The sequence below is a fragment of the Bos mutus genome, chromosome 15 (assembly GCF_027580195.1).
Source record: "Bos mutus isolate GX-2022 chromosome 15, NWIPB_WYAK_1.1, whole genome shotgun sequence".
In the NCBI taxonomy this organism is placed as follows: Eukaryota; Metazoa; Chordata; class Mammalia; order Artiodactyla; family Bovidae; genus Bos; species Bos mutus.
In genome coordinates, this window is record NC_091631.1 from 57,575,314 (window position 1) to 57,595,251 (window position 19,938).

Consider the following 19,938-nt stretch of genomic DNA (forward strand, 5'->3'; position numbering starts at 1 on the left):
GCCACTCTGGACTGCTGAGGGTAAAAAGACGGACGAGGCAAAGCCCCTGCCTTAAAGACATTTGAAACCTGGCAAGGAAGGTAGAGAAACCAATAATTTCACCAACACCTCAGAGTCGTGTTCCCTCTCTGACACACAACCCATGAAGCATCTCCAGCCATGACTCTCTGGGACACCCAACCTTCTGGATACACACCAGGGAGAAACTCAGGGGTGAATCAGGATGGTGGTCCCACATACCTCCCAGGGCAGAAAACACACTGTACCAAAGGAATATGTTTAAAACTCTGGGCACCAGAGAAAAGAATTACGTATATGATTCCTTTACATTCTGCTAAAGTCAAAATGTGCACGTGCGTGCTGAGTCACTTAAGTCGTGCCCAATTTCTTCGTGATCCCAAGAACTGCAGTCCGCCAGGCTCCTCTGTCCATGGGATCCTCCAGGTAAGAATACTGGAGTGGGTTGCCATGCCCTTCTCCAAAAGCCAAAATAAACATGCCTAAAAGAAAGGTTGTTTTTTTTTCTCTTTTGGAGCACCCTCTCCAACCTCCACTCCATCCGCTTTTCTGCAATGTGGGCTGTTTAGGTGATATTTCTATCTACCACACCATTATCATTTAAGGGAAGAAATATCAGCGCAGGTCGAATTCCCATCCCCAGATTTCCATCCTTACCTCTGTCGGTATCGAAAGACATCCCGCCCAGACCGAGACATGTCATGACACACATCGGCCAGAGCAGCGGCTGCTCCCTGGGCCACAGCAGTGGCACAGTGAGGCTGGTGAGTCTGCAGGGGGGCTCCGGCATCCCGTCCTTGGCTCACTGTCCTGCCGGAGCCAGGTTTGAAATGAGCTGCCAAGGCCAGGACCAGCCTCATGATAGACTTCAGGTTGCCTTCCACGATATCTAAAGATAAGAACAGACCAAGAGGTCCTAAGAGGGAAGCAGAGTGCTGAGGACGAACTTGGTTCCTATGCATCTGCTAGGGAACAGGAAAGCAAGGCAGTCAAGCTCTCTGTCCTCACAAAGCTGAGTTCAATAGGGAGATCGAAGATTTAAAGCAATGACAATACAGTGTAATAACATAAAGTGAAGTCGCTCAGTTGTGTCCGACTAGTTGTGACCCCATGAGAGGCTCCTCTGTTCGTGGGATTTTCCAGGCAAGAATACTGGAGTGGGTTGCCATTTCCTTCATACAATAGGAAAAGTACAAGATTCTTTGGGAACTCAGAGGAGAAGCATCTGTCTAGTTTAGAGGGCTCAGGGAAGGATTCCCAGACAAGGTGAGTTCTAAACTGAGGCTTGACCAACCAATAGAGGTTCATCAGATGAGCAAAGAGAAGGAAAAATGTATTCCAAGAAGAGGGAACAGCAGGCATGAAGGTCTAGATGCCATCCAGTATGGGAGCCACTAGCCACATGTAGCTGTTGAGCACTTAAAAGGCAGCAGTGTGGTCTTAACCGAAATGTGCCATGAGTGTATTTAGCACACACACACAAACTGAATGAAAAATCTTGTGAGATTTAGCATAAAAAAACAGAATGCAAAATATCTCACTGATAGTTTTTCACATTGATTATATGTTGAGCTGATAATATTCTGGATATGCATGTGTGCGTGCTAAGTCACTTCAGTCGTATCCAACTCTTTGATACCCCATGGGCTGTAGCCCGCCAGGTTCCTCTGTCCATGGGGCTTCTCCAGGTAAGAATACTGGAGTGGGACTGCCATTTCCTTCTCCAGGGGATCTTCCTAACCAAGGGATCAAACCTGGGTCTCCTGCACTGCAGGTGGATTTATTACCAATTGAGCCACCATTTTGGATACATGGGTTAAATAAATGAGGGAAGCCCTCATTTTGGATACATGGGTTAAATAAAATATATTATTAAAATTAATTCCACTGATTTCTTTTTTATAATGTGGCTATTTAGACACATTCAAATCATGAATGTGACTTACTTTATATTTCTATGGCACACCCTGGAAGAGGAACAGAAAGCAGTTTAGCGTAGCCAGAGTTCAGAGTTCAGGGTGAGAGGGGGAAAGACGAGAGGGATGAAGTGGAGGTCAGGTCAGAAAGGGCATAGTAAGCCAGAGAAAGGACCCTGGATTTTATCCTATGGGCCCTCAGGTGCAGAGGAATGGCATGAGCATATCGTACTCTTAGAAAGATCATTCTGGCTGCAGTGTGGAGAGCAGACGGGAGGGGGACAGAAATGGATGCAGTGGGACTAATTAGGAAGCAGTTGCACTTCTCCAGGTAAAAGACAATGATGTCCTGAACGACTGTTCCCTCAAAATAGCCGACTTTAATGGGCCAGATCCCCAAGCCCACTCCTCACGGGGCCTGGATCAGAGAAATATCTGACATTCTAAATTTTGTCCTAGAAAAAAAAAAGAGAGAGAGAGAGAGAAAGGCAGACAGAAAATAACATGATGGGTCTGGTTAATGTCAGAAAATAGACAAAACTGTATTTTTTTCAGCTTCACAGCCTTGTAAATATGCAAGGTTTCCAAAAGGATTGATGGATCCCTGCTATAGGACATTCTCAATGGTCAGTAACTGTCCTGCCTGAATGAGCCCAATACAGAGAACACTAACAACACGGAAAGGAGGGCTCCCCCCTACCTCCATTCTCATCAGAGCCACAGGCAATCAGGCCCAGAAACTGAGGCTGAAACAAACCAGACTATAATCAGTTCCAGAATCAGAGTGAGAGGACCAAAGCCTGTGCCTTCTGAGGACAGCTACATCCTTTCTCCCCTGCAGCCTGGGCTCAAACTGCAGTGAGAGCTGTCCTTCATCTGGCCATGTGGCTCCAGGAGAGTGCATGTGTAGAGGTGAAAGAGCCTTTTGATCCTGCCTGGAGATGTCCTGTGATGTTCAAAAAAAACTGCTATCAAATATTTTCCTTCTGGAAAACTGGATAGAAAAAAGTAGGCTATTATGATCTGAGATAATAACTGGCATGAAACACTAGGAACACACAAAAATATCATCTATCTTCATGTTTGATATCTTAAACAAGATGTTCTAAAATTAATATCCTAATGTTGTCATTTCTTTTCTGTTAATTTTCCTACACACGCTCGACCAAAACTTCATTCAGTTAAAATGAAGAGCTTCTACCTTCACCCCGGTCTCCAAAGCACCTGGATTTTGACAATCATTCCATCCCAAGAGGATGACTTTCCTTATTCGGAAAAAGATGTGAGGTCATCAGCCTAATCCCACTCCAGTCTACTCCGAGCCCTCAGCTACACTGTGGATGGTTCTTCTGAAGGTGGCAATCCCCAGGTAAAGATGAGTGTACTCAGCCACCACGGACAGAAGGAAGCACTGACCTTTAGCTGAAGTCTGGTGCATACGAATCTTTTTGGAGGCTACAAACTGTAACACTTTTTCCACATTATTCTTCATTTCTTGTTGGTTACTGGGACTCAGCTGTACCCCACTCAGCTTTTCTCCTGCTGTTAGAAGAGAGAAAATACATGAAGTTATGGGGAGGAGTACTATCACAGGTTCATAGTAGCCAGACACAGAGAGAATATTTGCTGTAAACACGAAGATTATCTATAAATATGTAAGGGAGTTAGGCCTTCGTGTTTGTAATCTGGATGGGAAATAGGAAAATGAAAGCATTCTGGAGGGGCTTCGAATTTTCACAATTCCCTGGGGCCTGTGAAGTTACTCTGTGTACATTTATTCATTCAACGAATATTCACTGAGCACCCACTGTGTGCCAGGTAATGTTTGAGGCACCAGAGAAAGAGCAGTGACCAAGACATTGTCTGTCTGTCCTTCCATCGTAGAGTTTCTATCTGCAGGGATGAGAGATGGCCAAGATAACAGATAAATGTTTGACATAATTTCAAGTAGTGGTAAGTGCTGGGCTGTGCTAGTCACATCCGACGCTTGGCGACCCCAAGGACTGGGGTCCACCAGGCTCCTCTGTCCACGGGATTTCCCAGGCAAGAATACTGGAGAGGGGGGTACCATTACCTACTCCCGTGGATCTTCCCCACCCAGGGATTGAACCCGGGTCTCTTGCGTCTCCTGTGCTGGCCTGCAGATTCTTTACAACTAGCACCACCTGGGAAGCCCAGTGATGAGTACTATGAGGAAAAACAAAGACGAGTAATCATGGTCTTTCTGATAACACGTTTGGGGGGAGACTTGAATAAAATCAGAGAGGAGAAGATTTGCAGAGGTAGCATTCCAGGCTGAGGAACCTTAAGTACCAAGGCCAAGGCGGGAACAAGATCAGCTTATCTGAGAAACAGCAACAAGACCCTATGGCTGGAGTGGAGAGAGCAAGGAGTCCAGTTCTAAGACAGGTAGGCAGGCAAGCAAGGCCAGGTCATGTGGGGCTTTGGGAACTAGAGCAAAGATCTTGAATTTTATTCTATATGTAATGGGCAGAAAATGCAGGCTTGGAGGTAAGGGAGTTCAGTTCAGTTCAGTTCAGTCGTTCAGTTGTGTCCGACTCTTTGTGACCCCATGGACTGCAGCACGCCAGGCCTCCCTGTGCATCACCAACTCCCAGAGCTTGCCCAAACTCATGTCCATCGAGCCAGGGATGCCATCCAACCATCTCATCCTCTGTCGTCCCCTTCTCCTCCCGCCTTCAATATTTCCCAGCATCAGGGTCTTTTCCAATGAGTCAGTTCTTCATATCAGGTGGCCAAAGTACTGGAGTTTCAGCTTCAACATCAGTCCTTCCAATATATATTCAGGACTGATTTCCTTTACGACTGACTGGTTTGATCTCCTTGCAGTCCAAGGGACTCTCAAGAGTATTCTCCAACACCTCAGTTCAAAGGCATCAATTCTTCAGCGTTCAGCTTTCTTTATAGTCCAAATCTCACATCCATACATGACTACTGGAAAAACCATAGCCTTGAACTAGACAGACCTTTGTTGGCAGAGTAATGTCTCTGCTTTTTAATATGCTGTCTAGGTTGGTCATAGCTTTTCTTCCAAGGAGCAAGCATCTTTTAATTTCATGGCTGCAATCACCATCTGCAGTGATTTTGGAGTCCAAGAAAATAAAGTCTGTCACTGTCTCCATTGTTTCTCCATCTATTTGCCATGGAGTGATGGGACCAGATGCCATGATCTTAGTTTTTTGAATGTTGAGTTTTAAGCCAGCCTTTGCACTCTTCTCTTTCACTTTCATCAAGTCTCTTTAATTCCTCTTCACTTTCTGCCATAAGGGTGGTGTCATTTGCATATCTGAGGTTATTGATATTTCTCCCGGCAATCTTGATTCCAGCTTGTGCTTCATCCAGCCCAGTATTTCACATGATGTACTCTGCATATAAGTTAAATGAGCCAGGCAATGATATACAGCCTTGACGTACTCCTTTCCCGATTTGGAACCAGTCTGTTGTTCCATGTCTGGTTCTAACTGTTGCTTCTTGACCTACAGATTTCCCAGGAGGCAGGTAAGGTGGTCTGGTATTCCCATCTCTTGAAGAATTTTCCACAGTTTGTTGTGATCTACACAGTCAAAGGCTTTGGCATACTCAATAAAGCAGAAGTAGATGTTTTTCCGGAATTCTCTTGCTTTTTATATGATCCAACGTATGTTGGCAATTTGATCTCTGGTTCCTCTGTCTTTTCTAAATCCAGCTTGAACATCTGGAAGTTCACAGTTCACATACTATTGGCGCCTGGCTTGAATAATTTTGAGCATTACTTTGCTAGCATGTGAGATGAGTTACCTGACCTGCTTAATGCTTTTAAAAGTTGACTTCATGTGGACATAGATTCTCTAAAGGGGAAACAGGGAAATCTGTTAGAAAGGAAATGAAAATAGTCAAGTGAGAGATAATGATGGTTTGGGAAGAAGCTGAGAGGTGAAAACTGAGATACCAGGTATATTTTTAATATAAAGCAAACAGCACACGTGAAGCACTGAATATGATAGATGAGAAAAAGAGAATAATTAAAGACAACTTCTAAGTGTTCTGCTTCAACAGCTGAGGGAATGGTACTGTGATGTGTTAGTCAGATGAAGGATCTCAGAGGACAGAGGGATCAGTGGCGTGAAGGAAAAGTTCTGATTAGGACACGTGAAGTGAGAGTTGCATTTTAGACATCCAAGCAGAGAAGTTGAATAGGCAGCTGATATTCACATCTAGAACTCAAGGAAAAGCTTAGGGCTAAAGAGTCAAATTTGGGAAGAGACCACTTAGGGATAGAGAATATACAAAAGAACTAAGGTTTGAACCTCTAAGGAGAACTTCCAACATTTAGAGGTCAGGAGGGCTTCCCAGGTGGTACAGTTGGCAAAGAATTCACCTGCCATTGCAGAAGATGGAAGAGACACGGGTTCGATCCCTGGGTTGGGAAGATCCTCTAGAGTAGCAAGTGGCTACCCATTTCAGTATTCTTGCCTGGAAAATTCCATGGACAGAGGAGACTGGCGGGCTACAGTCGATGGGATCACAAAGAGACACGACTAAGCACGTGCGCACACACACACACACACACACACACACACACACACACACACACACACACACACACACACACACACATTGAGGAGAAAGCCAGCACAGCAAACAGGAAAGGCCAGTGAGGAAGGAGGAAAGCTTCAAGCCCACAGGATCCTGGAGACCGAGGGAAGATGTTTGGAGGAGGAGGGAGTGATCCACCGTGTCAAGTTCTGCTAAGTTGAATAAAATGAGGACTGAGCCCTGGCCACGGGATTTGACAGAGCAGAGTTGTGACCTCAAGGAGAACAGTTTCAGGGGCATAGTAGTAGGGTCAAAAGCTCAGTGAGGGCCAGCTCAAGAAAGAACGCAATCTCAAGTAGTGAATTCAGAGAGATTTTCTCTATAGCCAAGTTGCAACAGAATGCAGCATTTAAGAACCTGGGTTTTGAAAAACAAGAATACACATTCATATTGCCTGTATGCTGCTGCTGCTGCTAAGTCGCTTCAGTCGTGTCCGACTCTGTGTGACCCCATAGACAGCAGCCCACCAGGCTCCGCCGTTCCTGGGATTCTCCAGGCAAGAACACTGGAGTAGGTATTGCCTGTATATGCACCATTAAATATCTCTGGAAAGAATAGCCAGAAACTGCTAACACTGGCTGCCTCCAGAAAGAACAAATTACTGGCAAGAGGACAGATGGAGGAAATGGCTTTTGATTTTCTATCTTCTTGTGCTGTCTGGATTTTCTAACTGATTATATTTCCAGGATAATCTGTTCAAATGTGTGAAAAATTAAAAGTTGAAAATTAGCTTTGGAATTAAAGTAAATCCAGGTTTGTACCTCTGCTTTACCCCTATTCTTATGTGACCTTGCAAAGGTGCTTAAGGGCTTCCTTGGTGGCTCAGACAGTAAAGAATCTGCCTGCAGTGCAGAAGACCTGGGTTCTGGGTAGGGAAGATTCCCTGGAGAAGGGAAAGGCTACCCACTCCAGTATTCTTGCCTGGAAAATTCCATGGACAGACCTTTCTAAATCTCAAAAAATAAGTAAAATACTTAAATGCTATCCATTATCATAAATCAATCAAAGTAGCGTGTTTAGCAATGCTTGATATATATGTACACACACATATATGTGTGTATATATATATAAAGTGCTCCTGGAAATGGGGGTAATATTATGTTTCTCAAACATTGATGATAAAGTGAAATTAAATGAGACAGTGTTCAATACACAGTAGCTGCTATTACTATTATCATGGTTATTATCACTATAAGTGAATAATGAATATATGAACTGTCTGAATGAGGTATTTCTGGACAGGCTGCCTGATGCAAGCCTGCCTTCTTACATATCACTCAAACCCACATCCCTCAAATATGTCAATGAATGTTTGAGTACCTGTTATGTGTCTGGCACTTGGTTAAGGACTGTGGAAACAGGGGGAAAAAAATTATACTGTACCTGCTCTTAAAGAGCTCAATCTATACTGGAGAGGTAGATAATAAACAACCATCATTTGGTGAGATAAATAATAAGAGATGTGGACAAATGCTGTGGAAATAAGGTTATGATACCTCCCTGATTGCTCAAAGGTTAAAGCGTCTGCCTGCAATGTGGGAGACCTGGGTTCGATCCCTGGGTTGGGAAGATCCTCTGGAGAAGGAAATGGCAACCCAATCCAGTATTCTTGCCTGAAGAATCCCATGGACTGAGGAGCCTGGTGGGCTACAGTCCACGGGGTCACAAAGAGTCGGACACAATTGAGTGACTTCACTTTCACTTTCACTTTCAATAAGAATGACAGGCAACAATTCTGGGGCTTCAAGAAAACAAGGTCTTCTTATCTTAGTCGGGTCCTTTTGTTGGTAACGCACCTTCTTTTTGCCTGGCTGCCACTTCCCTTTCCAGCCTCAGTGTAGACATCAGATCTTCTGGCAAGCCATCCTACAATCCCTAACAGTGGGTTGCGTGCCCGCCCTCTGCTCTTATCTGTGCTTGCCCCATCACAGTACTAAGTACATTACTGGAAGTGACTTCGCTCTCCAGTCTTTCCAACTAGATTGGGAGACTCTTGAGAGCTGTGACCGTGCTCCTCATCACACTCCCAAAGTTTAATGTAGCTGAATGGCAACCCACTCCAGTATTCTTGCCTGGGAAATCTCATGGACAGAGGAGCCTGGCGGGCTACAGTCCATGGGGGTCACAAGAGTTGGACACGACTTAGTAACTAAACCACCACCAACAATCTGCTCTGAAGGGCACATGGAGGGTAAAAAGGCCATGTTCTGTTTTAAGCTAGCATCAGAGTCCAGGGCCAACCGACCTACAATCTCAATGAGATACGCCAGGATCACCCCATCCCGGAGATCTTGTCGGAGGTCCTGCACTGGCTTCACCGCTGGCCTCTTCTTCAGCTGTGCGTTCACCCAGGCCACGTACGCCTGCAGCTGTTGCTGGAAAATGAAAGCAGGAGATAAGGAAAGGTTGCATGTTACTCATATCCTGGGCAATCTATACCTGATTTCCCAGGTGGCCCAGTAATAAAGAATTCGCCTGCCAATACAGGAGGTGCAAGAAACATGGGTTCAATCCCTGGGTGGGGAAGATCCCCTGGAGTAGGATATGGCAACCCACTCCAGAATTCTTGCCTGAACATTTCCATGCACAGAGGAGCCTGGCGGGCTACAGTTCATGAGGTCACAAAGACTTGCACACCTGAGCAACTGAGCAGTCTATACCCAGAGAGAAGAGGAGAAGTTTTAAGGATAGAAAGATGGTTAGACATGGAGTATGCTCTAAAATTCTCTGGTTTTATGCTAGTCTCCGGGATGAGCTACCCTCTGACTTGGGTGGTGGGTGTGGACAAGGTATGCAGATGAGCGTTTCGGAGACAATGACTCCTGCTTTCCTTGACTTTAGCTCTGTCGACCAGGAATAAAGCTGGGCCAGAAGCACAGCCCGTTTTCGAGTGTGACGAGAGCTGCCAGTAGCCCACTGCACTTCCCAGGAACGATCTCTCGTGTCCTGTGTGCACAATGGCCTGTGACATTCCTAAGAACTGATCCTGGGGAGCTAGGAATCCACAGTTAAACCGATCTCAGAACTGCCTCTCATAGCTGCTTTCTTCACAAAGAGATTTAACTGAAACCAACCCGGGATTTATCCTCCTGAGCCCATAATCCTGGGATTGCTACAGAGTTAGCTTTAATCCAGGCTTTATGTTGTCAAAGAGGATCTGGTTACCTGAAACCTGCACAAAGAAAGAAAAGAAAGGCTAGGATGAGCAGAGTTCCTGAAGACTGGGGTCGGGGTCGGGGGAGCCTTCATTTTTTTTTTTTTTTTTGGCTGACAACGCTTATGGTCCAGTACCATCAGAAACCTGTCAGATTCAGACAGGACACAGAACTCATGGCAACACTTAGATAACCTTTCATATTCCATTTTAAACAGGGCTTGTATATTCAGGTGTTCATCCTGATTATTTGGGCACTAAATATCAAAATAGCACAAGAGCAAGGTCATAGTACAGGCTGCAGTTCTGGCTGATGTCTGTAGAAACCCAAGACTCTGAACCTGAAAATTAAATTAAAGGGCTAACAGTATCAAATTATAATTTGGTTAAAGTATAGTTGATTTCTAAAGCTCCAAGTACTTCCTTGATGAAATAATATCAGAAATTACTCACTGGCTGCTTCCTGAGCTTAAATTAAATCTTCAGTATTTTCTCTACGTCAATTTGTGGGAATAAATAAAGTCTTTTGGAAGGTAGTACTAAGGCAATGTTCTATCAGCTACTGACAAACTGTAGGAAGTGCAATGATTAGCAGGAGGTAGGGGGAAGAATCTGGTATTTATTGAGTACCTATCATGATGCCAACAAAGGTCCATCTAGTCAAGGCTATGGTTTTTCCAGTGGTCATGTATGGATGTGAGAGTTGGACTGTGAAGAAAGCTCAGTGCCAAAGAATTGATGCTTTTGAACTGTGGTGTTGGAGAAGACTCTTGAGAGTCCCTTGGACTGCAAGGAGGTCCAACCAGTCCATTCTAAAGGAGATCAATCCTGGGTGTTCTTTGGAAGGAATGATGCTAAAGCTGAAACTCCAATACTTTGGCCACCTCATGCGAAGAGCTGACTCATTGGAAAAGACTCTGATGCTGGGAGGGATTGGGGGCAGGAGGAGAAGGGGACGAAAGAGGATGAGATAGCTGGATGGCATCACCGACTCAATGGACGTGAGGTTGAGTGAACTCCGGGAGTTGGTGATGGACAGGGAGACCTGGCGTGCTGCGATTCATGGGGTCGCAAAGAGTCAGACACGACTGAGTGACTGAACTGAACTGAACTGAACCATGAATTAAACACTACTTTTGATGTTTTATATGTCTTTTAATGACTCACTAATGTATCTGGAGGGCTTCCCTGATGGCTCAGTGGTAAAGAATCTGCCTGCCAATGCAGGAGGTCTGGGTTCAATTCCTGGGTCAGGAAGATTCCCTGGAGTAGGAAATGGCAACCCATACCAGTATTCTTGCCTGGGAAATCCCATGGACAGAGGAGGGCTGGCAGGCTACACCCCGTGGGGTAACAAAAGAGTTGGACACAACTTAGCAACTAAACAACACAATAACAATATACCTAGAACGCAGCCACTGAGTTGATGTTTACTAAATGGTCATCATTATTTTCATTATCATCATCTAATTCAGTTTTCACAGAAGCACTGAAGGGTTGGTATCATCTCTGTTCTGTGGATGAGATTCAGAGAAATCATGTAACTTCTCCAAAGTCTCCATCCCTATGCCATGGCAGACCTGATTAGCAAACCCAGTAAAGGCGGTCCAAGGGCCTCCTGCTATACACTCACTCTGCAGGCAGCTGTGCCTTCTGCTTTCACAAGGGCCAGATTCCTGTCCAGGTGAGCTCCTACCCTTCAGCCAAAACAGCAGGACAGGCAAAGGGTGCCTCCAGAGCAAACCACTCTGCTCAGGGCCACAAAGGCATCAGGGTAACAGCTGGGTCTGATTACCTGGCTTACATCAAAATCCCTACCCTCTATCGAGTATCACCCTCAACCCTCCCCCGACACATTCCTGCTTAAAATCCTTCACTGGCCTCTCATTACCCGCAGGATAAAACCCAGCCTCCTCAGCTGCACTTCAGTCTGTCCTGGCTAGTCCTTACCTCTCCTTCAGCTTTGCTTACCCATTCACATTTGCCCCCCACAACCCCACGTTTAAGGTTGGTCCAAACTATGTTTGTACGGAGAAGGCAATGGCACCCCACTCCAGTACTCTTGCCTGGAAAATCCCATGGACAGGGAAGCCTGGTACGCTGCAGTCCATGGGGTCACTAAGAGTTGGACACGACTGAGCAACTTCACTTTCACTTTTCACTTTCATGCATTGGAGAAGGAAATGGCAACCCAGTCTAGTGCTCTTGCCTGGAGAATCCCAGGGATTGGGGAGCCTGGTGGGCTGCCGTCTATGGGGTTGCACAGAGTCAGACACGACTGAAGTGACTTAGCAGCAGCAAACCATGTGCAGTGCCCCAAACACACCATGTCTTCTGGCCACTCTACCTCCCTCCTGCCTCGCATCTCTTCTTAAACCTCAGCTCAAGCATCACCACCTCTTCCAGGCAGCCTTCCCTGACCCTCCCACACACCTCAGACACTGATCTCCTTGAGGATGTCCTGTGCCAGGCAATCAGTTCAACTACAAGGTGGGTGCAGCAAGTGTTCTGTGACAGGGCTACAAAGAGCTTTATGCCTTGAAGAAGTTTGCAGGAAAAAAAAAAATCAAGAAGAGAGGAGAAGGAGGAGCAGCTTGCAGGTTGGTGAGACAAGTGCTAGGACGGGGGTGTGCGAGGTGCTAGGAGTGTTAGCTCAGTCTGAAGCCCATGCTCAGGGGGCTTTCCTGAGGAAAGGAGGCAAAGAGGACAGTGAGCTCAAAGGGGCTCAGGTCTCAACTAGATGCTCCAGGCAGGACGTTACAGGAGTTCAGGATTGTTGGACTCAGAGTAACAGGCGCTCAACAAATCTCTGTTTGAATCAGTGAATAATGTGTCAAATTTCATCAGGCCAAGACTTATGATGATTCTAAAAGTTAATTATGCAGGGGAAGACAAGAACAAGTATTTTTCATCAGGCCAAGATAATTTTACTTAAGTAATCATAGCCTTCTTTTGGCCAATGAATAGAAGTAAGTTGTCTCTGGTGCAAAACTGCTTTGGGGTTCCTCACAGAACTTTTCACACACATTAATCACAGTTCTCGGCTTCCAGTAAAGAGGATTCTATTGCATGCTGCTGCTGCTAAGTCACTTCAGTCATGTCTGACTCTGTGCGACCCCATAGACGGAAGCCCACCAGGCTCCCCAGTCCCTGGGATTCTCCAGGCAAGAACACTGGAGTGGGTTGCCATTTCCTTCTCCAATGCATGAAAGTGAAAAGTGAAAGGGAAGTCGCTCAGTCGTATCAGACTCTTAGCGACCCCATGGACTGCAGCCTACCAGGTTCCTCCATCCATGGGATTTTCCAGGCAAGAGTACTGGAATGGGGTGCCATTGCCTTCTCTGATTCTATTGCATAAGTGATAATTGTCACCACTTTTCTGAACACCTACTCTGTGTCTAGAGCTATGCTAGGTCCTTTAGACACAATTTCTCTAATGCTAATCTGCTAGGGAAATTTTTATTTTATCTATTTTGCTAACTGTAAACCAAGACTCCAAAATGGTGAAATAATGTTCAAGGCCACCCAGACTCTAAACTACGAATATGAAATTCACTCTGTTTCCCAAACCAGTGCTCTTTCCACTCTACCACACTGTCATCTAAATAAATGCATCCCTGAGGTTTAAACAACCTCACCAAAACTCTCAGAATGGAGGTTACCTTAGCCTAAACCACTTCTCCCTGCGCAGCCAGTGCTTTGAGTCTCCTGTGTAATAACCTACACTAGGGAGCTATCTGCTAATCAAAGAAGGCTCAGCAGATGAGCAGCACCATCACCAGGGGCCTCTCAGAAAAGCAGACGCTCACGTATCACTGTGAATCCACACACTTCAAATGCAGTAGAATAGAATATGCAAAATAGGATGGAAATGCAGAATCTCAAACTCTGCTCCAGTTCTAATGAATTAGAACCTGTATTTTTACAAGATCCCTTCATCTTGTATTTTCTCTTCTCCAGCTCTGTCATCAGCTATTTGTCAAAAGAAATCACTTTTGGCTCCTCTTGCTGGAGAGTAGTTTTCAGAAATCAAAATTTGGGCACGAGGTATACTCATCCTACTGGGGGAACACTCTGGGCCCTCTCAGGAGTCGAATAGGAAATACAGGTATGTATCACACCTAGACACATACTTCCATCTACTTATCTTGACAGACAGATGGAGAAATAGACCATGAATTATCTGGATCCTGCCTCTAGCCCAGTACCACAGGGTTCACCTCTCTTCTTCCTTTTCCTTATTTGTAACTCCTTCTTCCCCACAGTGAGAAACCTGACTCTATCCACAATATATTTACTAATATTTCCTCAGTCCTAGAAAACACATCAGAATTTGACTTGCTAACCTGTACCTTGTATGGATTAGTATAGTCATTTTTAAAAATATTTGTTTATCTATTGGGCTATGCCAGGTCATAAAAATAAATTTACTAGCCAGAAATTGATATACAAGTATATAGTCCTTTTTGTCTTTAGCCTTACAGTGTACACTCAAAATACTGATTCCAAAGTGACTTAGGTTAATTCTTTTCTTTCCTCTGCCTTCAGTGTGGTTGTTATTAATTTGTAATACAGTTAAGTACATTTATTACAATTGGTAGACCATTTTGGGTTGTCCTAACATTTTGGTAGATTTTAATTAATTTGGGGGCAGGAGAAAGATTAACATGATTCTAAAAGTCAGAGCTATAGAAAAACATACATTCAGAAGTGTCATATCTCCATCTTTCTCTCTACTCCATTCCCTTTTCTCTAGTCTTTCCACCCTATTTCTATCCACTCCTATAGATAACCGATCTGATTCGTTCTACGTTACCTGGAAAAAAAGATATATGTATATTTTATTTCCCTTTTCTTCTTATGTGAAAAATAGCATAGTAATTTTTTAAAAAATTTTACTTATTTACTGGGCCCTGCTGGGTCTTTGTTGCAGCATGTGGGATCTTCAAACTTCGTTGCATTCGGGATCTAGTTCCCTGCTGCTGCTGCTGCTAAGTCACTTTAGTCGTGTCCAACTCTGTGCAACCCCACAGATGGAAGCCCACCAGGCTCCCCCATCCCTGGGATTCTCCAGGCAAGAACACTGGAGTGGGTTGCCATTTCCTTCTCCAATGCATGAAAGTGAAAAGTCAAAGTGAAGTCGCTCAATCGTGTCCAACTCTTTGCGACCCCATGGACTGCAGCGTTCCAGGCTCCTCCGTCCATGGGATTTTCCAGGCAAGAGTACTGGAGTGGGGTGCCATTGCCTTAGTTCCCTGACCAGGGATCAAACCCAGGTCCCCTACATTGGGAGCTTGCAGTCTTAGCCACTGGGTACCAGGGAAGTCCCCAAAATAGCATTAAGCACTGATATTCCCTGGTGGCTCAGATGGTAAAGTATCTGCCTGCAATACAGAGACCCAGGTTCAAGATTGGGTTTGGAAGATCCCCTGGAGGAGGGCATGGCAACCTACTCCAGTATTCTTGCCTGGAGAATTCCATGGACAGAGGAGCCTGGTGAGCTACAGTCCATGGGGTCGCAAAGAGTCAGACGCAACTAACATACACACATTCTTTTTACACCTGCATTTTTCACTTCGCTTCAGTTAATATTTGCTTAATATATTCTGAAAATCACTCCAAATTGGTCTAGAAATCTTCCTTATTTTACAGCTACATGGTACTCCATTATGTAGATATATCATAATTTAGTCAGTCTTCTATATACGAGAATTCAGAGGTTGTTTTTCAATATTTTGCGGTTAAAAACAGTGCAGCAATGAATAACATTATGCATATGTATTTTCATGTTGATTGAGGTCTATCTTCAGGGTAGATTCAAAGAAGATAGCTAAGTGAATATAGATACATTAAGTAGATAACTTCATTCAGTTCAGTCGCTCAGTCGTGTCCGACTCTTTGCGACCCCATGAATCGCAGCACACCAGGCCTCCCTGTCCATCACCAACTCCTGGAGTTCACTCAGACTCACGTCCATCGAGTCAGTGATGCCATCCAGCCATCTCATCCTCTGTCGTCCCCTTCTCCTCCTGCCCCCAGTCCCTCCCAGCATCAGAGTCTTTTCCAATGAGTCAACTCTTCCCATGAGGTGGCCAAAGTACTGGAGTTTCAGCTTTAGCATCATTCCTTCCAAAGAAATCCCAGGGCTGATCTCCTTCAGAATGGACTGGTTGGATCTCCTTGCAGTCCAAGGGACTCTTTCAAGAGTCTTCTCCAACACCACAGTTCAAAAGCATCAATTCTTCGGCGCTCAGCCTTCTTCACAGTCCAACTCGCACATCCATACATGACCACAGGAAAAACCATAGCCTTGACTAGACAGACCTTTGTTGGCAAAGTAATGTCTCTGCTTTTGAATATGCTATCTAGGTTGGTCATAACTTTCCTTCCAAGGAGTAAGCGTCTTTTCATTTCATGGCTGCAGTCACCATCCGCAGTGATTTTGGAGCCCAAAAAAATAAAGTCTGACACTGTTTCCCCGTCTATTTCCCAATAACTTCATTAGATATTGCCAAATTCCCCACCAAAAGCATTGTATCTATTTGCATTCCCATCAGCAATGCATGAGAGTGCATTTTCCCACAGTCTTGCCAATAGAATATGTTGTCACACTTTTAAATTTTTGCTAATATGATAGGTGACAAATTGTATCTTAGTGCTGTTTATATTTTAGTTATGAATTTGAGCCTCTTTTGGTAGGTTTAAGAATTCAATTTAAATTCATCCTTATCTTTATATATTTTGTATATGTACATGAATTACCTGTTCACATCTCTCCCATTTTTCTATCTTTTGTACCTTCATTTAAGAGCTCTTCATGTATTAGAGATGTTACCCTTTTGTCTTTGATACATGTTGCAGAGATTTCCCAGTTCATCAGTGATCTCCCTTTCGGGATATTTATATTTATGTATTTGGCTGCCTCCCGGGTGGTGCAGCAGTAAAGAATCCACCTGCCAATGCAGGAGACTCAGGTTTGATCCCTGGGTCGGGGGAAAGGCAACCCACTCTAATATTCTTGCCTGGAGAATCCCATGGATAGAGGAGCCTGGTGGGCTACAGTCCACAGGTTGCAGCGTCGGACACGATTGGGTGACTGAGCACACACACACATTTCTTGGGCTGTGCTGGGTCTCAGTTGCAGCACATGGGTCTTTAGTTGAGGCACGCAGGAGCTTTTAGTTGCAGTATGTGGGATCTAGATCCTGACCAGACATCGAACCCAGGCCTCCTGCATTAGGAGTGTGCAGTCTTAGCCCTGGAGCACCAGGGAAGTCCCTATCAGTCATCTTTTGACTTAGTTTATGGTGGTTTTCTGGCTATGAAAAGAATTTCATTTTTATATAATCAAATTACTGATATTTCATTCCTCTGAATTTTGGGTGATGGCTAGAAAGGCTTTCCCTACACTAACGTGAAAGAATTCGCTTCTGCTTTTTCTCTAGTTCTCATATGGTTTCAAAATTGCTTACATTTATATCCCTGTTCCATCTAGAATTTATTCTTCTGTATAATGTGAGATATAGATCCAACTTAATTTTTTAAAAAATGGCTACCCAGTTGCTCCAGCACCATTTACTAAAGTCAATCTTTACCCCAGGGATTTGAGATGCTGCCTTTCAGTTCAGTTCAGTCGCTCAGTCGTGTCCAACTCTTTGCAACCCCATGAACCGCAGCATGCCAGGCCTCCCTGTCCATCACCAACTCCCGGAGTCCACCCAAACCCATGTCCATCGAGTCGGTGACGCCATCCAGCCATCTCATCTTCTGTCGTCCCCTTCTCCTCCTGCTCTCAATGTTGCCTTTATCATACGCTAAATTTCCATAGTTCCTGGGTCTCCTCCTGGACTGCATAGTCTGTATCACTTGTATATTTGCTCATTCATGGACCAGTACCAAAATGTTTTATTTGTAGAGGTTATATAGTATAATTTAAGATCTGGTGCAGCTGGTCCCCCCCACCGCCCCCACTGCCCTGAAATTTTTCTCTTTTTAATATTTTCTTGAATATTCTTACAAATTTATTTCTCCATACAAACTTCAGTATATATTTATCTAACTTTCAAAAAAAAGCCTGTTAGAGCTTTTATTGGGATTATATTAAATTTATAAATTGATATAGAGAGAACCATCATTTATATGTTGTTGAACCATCCTACTCAAGAATAAGGAATGTCTTTCATTTGTTCAAATGAGTCTTTCCGGAGAGTTTTAAAGTTTTCCTCCTGTAAGTTATACACATTTCCTGTTAAGTTCATTTCTAAGTATTGAATTCTTCTTAATTGAGATTAAATGAGGTTTTCTCTACCATCACTTTCTCTAATTGGTTACTCTGTGTATGTGAAAGCTGTTAATTTCAGTAGGTTCATTTTATATTCTGTTATCTTATCTTTTATTGAGTTTCATTGAGTTTTACCAATAATTCTCAATAATTTCCAGGATTATTACCACATCATCTACAAAAAGAAATAGTCTTTAATAAGCTTTACGCCTCTAATCAATTTCTATATACCTCTGGTACAACGTTGACTAGTAGTGGAGATATTGGGCATTCTTCCCTTGTTTCTGGACTCAGAGAAAATACTTGAAGTGTTTCCCAGTTTGGAAAGTGAATGGTTTCTGGAATAAAGTATATAAATTTTTATCATGTTAAGAAAGAATTCATCGAGTATTATTTTCTTTTTTTTTCTTTTATTTTTATCACGCACTACAAAATATACTGCATGCTACACAATACACTGCATAACCTTCTAACAGGGGTAGACGAGCATAACCTAGCTATTTCTCATCAATCAAGAAAATGCTCTCTTAATGTTCTCCAAACCCTTCAACACATAATGATGATCAACTCCAGAGATGCACCTATCTCTTTCCATCAAACTTCACCAATGTGAATAATGGGCAACCCTTTTCCCCTTGTTACCATTAGTGAATCCACGGATGTGTGCAGCGGCCATTTCTGGAATGAAGTATGTGGCCATGAGGACAATCCCAGGGAGAATCTCGAATTACACCGTCACTGCTCTGTTCCCAAGCAAGTCTTATTTTCTTCAGTGGTTTTATAATGAACGGATGTTGAATTTTGAGGAAAGTTTTGTCATAATTTATGGAGACAATTCTGATTATTTTTCCTGATAATATTCCATTATTATGGAATACATGGATTTCTTAAAAATGAACCTACCTTGCATTCCTGTGGTTAACCCTACTTGATCATAATGAATTACACTTTAATGTGATGTTGAACTTTGTTCACTAATACAGTATATATATTAGAGCTATATTAGTACTACATTTGTTGTACTTTTTCATGGTTGCTCAGTTGTTTAGTCATGTCCAACCCTTTAAGGGCACCATGAACTGTAGTTCCTCTGTCCATGGGATTTTCCAGGCAAGAATACTGGAGTGGGTAGCCATTCCCTCCTCCAAGGACTCTTCCCTACCCAGGAATCAAATCCATGTCTCCTCTGTCTCCTGCACTGAAAGTAGATTCTTTACCCACTGAGCCACTGGGGTCTTCTTTTCACAGGTATTCATAAGTAATATTTGTCTGTAGTTTCCTTTTTTGCACTACCAGGTAGATATATTTTTAAAAAGAAGGAGCAAGTTTCTCCTTTGTTTCATTCTCTGACATCATCTGTAGAGCACTGGGGCTATCTGATAAGTAGAGGTTTGGTAGAATTCCCCTGTGAAATAATCTAGGCTGGTACTTTTTTTGAGGAATAGTTCCTTATTAAAGTTCTCTATTTCTTTCACAGAAATTGGTCTGTTTAAATATCCTGTCTCTGTCAATTTTAGTAATCAGAATTTCCCTTAGAAATTATTAATCTCATCAAGGTTTTAAAGTTTATTTGCACAGACATGCAAAGACTCTTACAGTTTTGTTTGTTTCAACGGTTATTTCTCCACTGTTATTTTTTTATTTTGTATATTTGTGCTTCCTCCTTTTTCATCATGTTAGCTACCAGTTTGTCTATTTTTATAATTTTTTCCCAAAAATCTTAAAAACAAAATGGTTTCAAGAATTATTGCTATTCTGGCCTAAATCCCTCTAAAACCGTAATACTTAGAACCAAACACAATACCCTGGCTATAAAATCAGACAGTCAACTTTCTCATCCAAGACATTTCACACTCTTTTTCCCTCTCTTCCCATTCTTCCTCTTCTTTTTTTGTTACCACCTCACACTGTTGACTCACACAATATTATCAACCACCTCCCCTCCCCAAATTTTTAACATATTCTGCGGTGAG

General features: G+C 43.5%; 1 protein-coding gene and 1 pseudogene across 4 annotated transcripts in view; both read right to left on the minus strand.

Moving 5' to 3' along the window:
- DIXDC1 (DIX domain containing 1) overlaps positions 1-19,938 on the minus strand; it is an 80,865-nt gene that overhangs the window by 40,213 nt on the left and 20,714 nt on the right. For 3 of the 4 annotated variants that reach the window (XM_070384224.1, XM_070384225.1, XM_070384223.1), the window contains 3 exons: positions 8,776-8,905; positions 3,351-3,476; positions 676-907 (listed from right to left, as the gene is read on the minus strand). In XM_070384224.1, coding sequence (XP_070240325.1) covers positions 676-907; positions 3,351-3,476; positions 8,776-8,905 — 488 coding nt within the window. The remainder of the gene's footprint in view (positions 1-675; positions 908-3,350; positions 3,477-8,775; positions 8,906-19,938) is intronic. The other variant, XM_070384226.1, reaches the window with a different exon arrangement.
- LOC102287341 (NADH dehydrogenase [ubiquinone] 1 alpha subcomplex subunit 1 pseudogene) lies at positions 18,477-18,692 on the minus strand (annotated as a pseudogene).